This window comes from Poecilia formosa, unplaced genomic scaffold (assembly GCF_000485575.1).
Source record: "Poecilia formosa unplaced genomic scaffold, Poecilia_formosa-5.1.2 Scaffold410, whole genome shotgun sequence".
NCBI classification, from domain to species: domain Eukaryota; kingdom Metazoa; phylum Chordata; class Actinopteri; order Cyprinodontiformes; family Poeciliidae; genus Poecilia; species Poecilia formosa.
Genome location: NW_006800349.1, coordinates 80,441 through 83,885, shown reverse-complemented (window position 1 = coordinate 83,885; position 3,445 = coordinate 80,441). Strand labels below are relative to the sequence as shown.

General features: G+C 38.1%; 1 protein-coding gene across 1 annotated transcript in view; it reads right to left on the bottom strand.

Annotated features, from left to right (window-relative positions):
- The window catches only part of abcd3a (ATP-binding cassette, sub-family D (ALD), member 3a), a 40,563-nt gene that overhangs the window by 28,959 nt on the left and 8,159 nt on the right, over positions 1-3,445 (bottom strand). The window contains exons 7-8 of the mRNA XM_007576548.2: positions 2,436-2,559; positions 1,484-1,540 (exon numbers count right to left, since the gene is read on the bottom strand). Coding sequence (XP_007576610.1) covers positions 1,484-1,540; positions 2,436-2,559 — 181 coding nt within the window. The remainder of the gene's footprint in view (positions 1-1,483; positions 1,541-2,435; positions 2,560-3,445) is intronic.

Below are 3,445 nucleotides of genomic sequence, written 5' to 3'. Positions count from 1 at the left end.
TAAAATCCACTCTAAAAGCAGTACCAATGCTGTGCCCGAACAAAACAAATACAGGAAAAATGACCCAATTTTTCCTGTACTCATTATACAAGAAAAATTGTATAATTTTTCCTGTATATTATACAGGAAAAATATAATATACATTTCATTATAAAACCCTAGAAGAAATTATAAGTCAATTAAGCTCCAGTTCCTTCTGTCTGGATGTTCTACCCTCACATTTCTTTAAGAAAGTCGTGCCTGTCATTAATGATCTGATCCAAATAGTAAACTCATCGCTCTCATCAGGTGACCTCCCATTCGTCAGCAAAATTATTGAAAAAGCTGTTTAAACAATTAAATAGCTTCCTAACGATAACCAACCGCTTTGCCTCCTTCCAGTCTGGTTTCCGATCTCACCACAGCACGGAGACTGGCCTAGTCAAAGTGTTCAATGATATCCATGTAAGTACAGACTGTGGGAGAACCACAGTGCTGGTTCTGTTGGACCTCAGTGCAGCTTTTGACCCTGTTGACCATGACATTTTACTGAATCGACTGGAGAGTCGGGTTGGACTCTCCGGTCGATTGGTCCAGTGGTTTGAATCTTACATAAAGGACAGGGTTTTCTAGTGTAGGCAAGAATAAGCTTGGCTTCAGCCTATTCTTTTTTTTGGTAAATTATGGGTTTGTTTATTGTTGTTTTGTTTGTGTCATGTGTTTAATGTGGGCAATTTACCAAAATAAATTATTGATTGATTGTTTCAATTGGAAACTTCTCATCAAAGAGGTCAAAGGTCACATGTGGGGTTACCCAAGGTTCAATCCTAGGACCCCTCCTATTCAATATCTATATGCTCCCACTAGCTCAGGTTATAGCAGGAAATAAGATCAGCTACCATAACTATGCAGATGATACACATTCAGTTTCTATGCGCCACAAATCTGGAACAAACTTCCAGAAAACTGTAAAACAGCTGAAACACTGACTTCCTTTAAATCTCAACTAAAAATCCACCTGTTTAGAGTTGTATGTGAAACATATTCAATTAAGAATTTAATGATGGCACTTGACTTAATGTTATGTTTTGATTATTGATTCTATGTTGCATGACTTTGTGTTTTTGTGTTTCTGATGTAAAGCAGTTTGAAATGCCTTGCTGCTGAATTGTGCTATACAAATAAAATTTGATTGATTGATCAATTGACTTTAGATTCAAAAATACTTCACTGATCCCAAAGTGAAATTTACTTAATTAATAAGTTACATTTGAAAACCTTATGCAACATTATATGTAAACACCACAGAAGAACATCCAATCAATCTCAGTCAAACTTCTTCAACTGCAGATCAGTGTTTCAGAAGCAACAGCCTTCATGAACCTTACATATCATAAAAAAGGTCAACAAGAATTTCAACAAATAAATAGAAATACAAAAACAGATAAATAGGAGACAATGGTCTGCAAAACCAGTGGCTTGGTACGTGAGTAAATCTGCCTACCTGAGCTCCAATGGCGCTGGCCAGCTTGAAGATGTACAAAAAAATATCTAACAGAGGCTGGAAAACAAACACAGAAAGCAAAATTTGATTCATTGCAGAAAAATAAACTTTGTAAATGCAAATATTTAGATGGAGTCTACTGGAATGATGCAATCTGACAGGACAAAATGCTGATCATAGAGCCCTACTTTCACACTACCTGCTCTGGTAATCAGAAGAATTGACGGGCAACAGTAAGCTTAATGCTGCCAGGTAGGGATGTGAACAGGCACTGATTTACTTTCATTTCTTGACTACAACCGGTTTTTTTCACATGCTTAGTACAATGTACACACTGTGATGCACCTAATAAAAAGGTTCTTACCAACAGCTTTCCAAAGGCTGGACACGCTCATCAGCACAAGCTTTGCTAATGCGCTTGTGCTGTATGATGAGAAGGACAGCCCAAGGTCAAGAGCAAATTTGCCTCGAGACATTGGGTGACAGTGGGAGCAAAAATGTAAGTGACTGAGGATGTGTGTGTCAGACTATTAAATTTTGATACTGAAGAAATGTCAGAATTATACAGGAGGAAGATGAACATAGAAATCAATGACTTTTCCTGGTAGGCAACTTTTTTAAACAGCCGTGTTCCAGGGATTGTAAGTAAGACGTTTTGTGTATGTTAACAGTGCATATTTCACAATAGTTAAGGTAATGCTGTGCCAAGGCAGTTCTGCGTAAATATTCCGTTACAACATGGTACTCCTGTGGCTTATAGACAACTGTAGGTGTATATATGTTTTTTTTAAGTGAGTGAGTGGGAATTCTATTTAGTTGCACTCAATAGTCTAGAAGTTACAATATGTATGGCTGGGTGTGGTGTTCTCTTATTTACAGTAGTCTACAGACTGCTGGCGACATGCTGCATTATTTCTTCTAAAATTGGCATATGTATGGTACAAGAGCATACCTTGCTGAGGTTGGAGTATAGATCAACTACACTGTTGCAGAACTTCTCCACATCTTGAGTCAGTAACTGGTCTGCATTGGCAATTCGGTTGTCCAAGTTTCCCATTTTGTAGTAAGTGAAACCTCTGAAGAGGGAGAAAACAGTTACATTTTAACAACAGCAGACACACTGAATTATAATCCTTTTTTTTTTGAATGAAGCACCTTATGCAAACCTCTTAAAAACTAGTGAATGCCAACGGGGTCAATTCACATTACTTTGACATATATACTACGCGTGAACAAAGTGTAAAGTATGTGATGTTTATGAGATGAAGAAATGTCAAAATGTGTAAATATGCGTTTATGTCCTTTCTGGACAACTTTACGTAATGGCAGTCCGGTCTCTACTCATTGGCTATTTTTGATGCTAGGCTGAATTTCTTTAAGAAAGAGAGGGAGAGCATTCCATCTTTCAATGCTGGAATAATCCAGCATTGAAAGATGCTCTCTGTGTGCTGTTCTTGAGCTAATCTGAAGGCCACATGAGGTTTGAAGGTCTGTAGTGATTGACTGCAGAAAGTTGGTGACCTCTTCACACTGTGCGCTTCAGCATCCGCTGCCTGTCAGTTTACTTGGCCTACCACTTCTTGACTGAGTTGCTGTCATTACCAAACACTTCCATGTTGTTATAATACAGCTGACAGTTGACTGTGGAATAATTAGGAGTGAAGAAATTTCACTACTTGATTTGTTGCACAGGTGGCATCCTATCACAGTTCCAAGGTGCAATTCATTCTTTCACAGATGTTTGTAAAAACAGTCAGCATGTTTAGGTGCTTCATTTTATACACCTGTGGCTATGGAAGTGATTGGAACACCTGATTCCGATAATTTGGATGGGTGAGCAAATACTTTTGTCAATAGAGTTTTGGAACGTGACGTCACTGCTGTAGACGAAGGGATATCAGCGCCATCTTTGTGGGCCATAAATATAACCGACAAAAACAACATCCTCGCAGATTTTTTTAA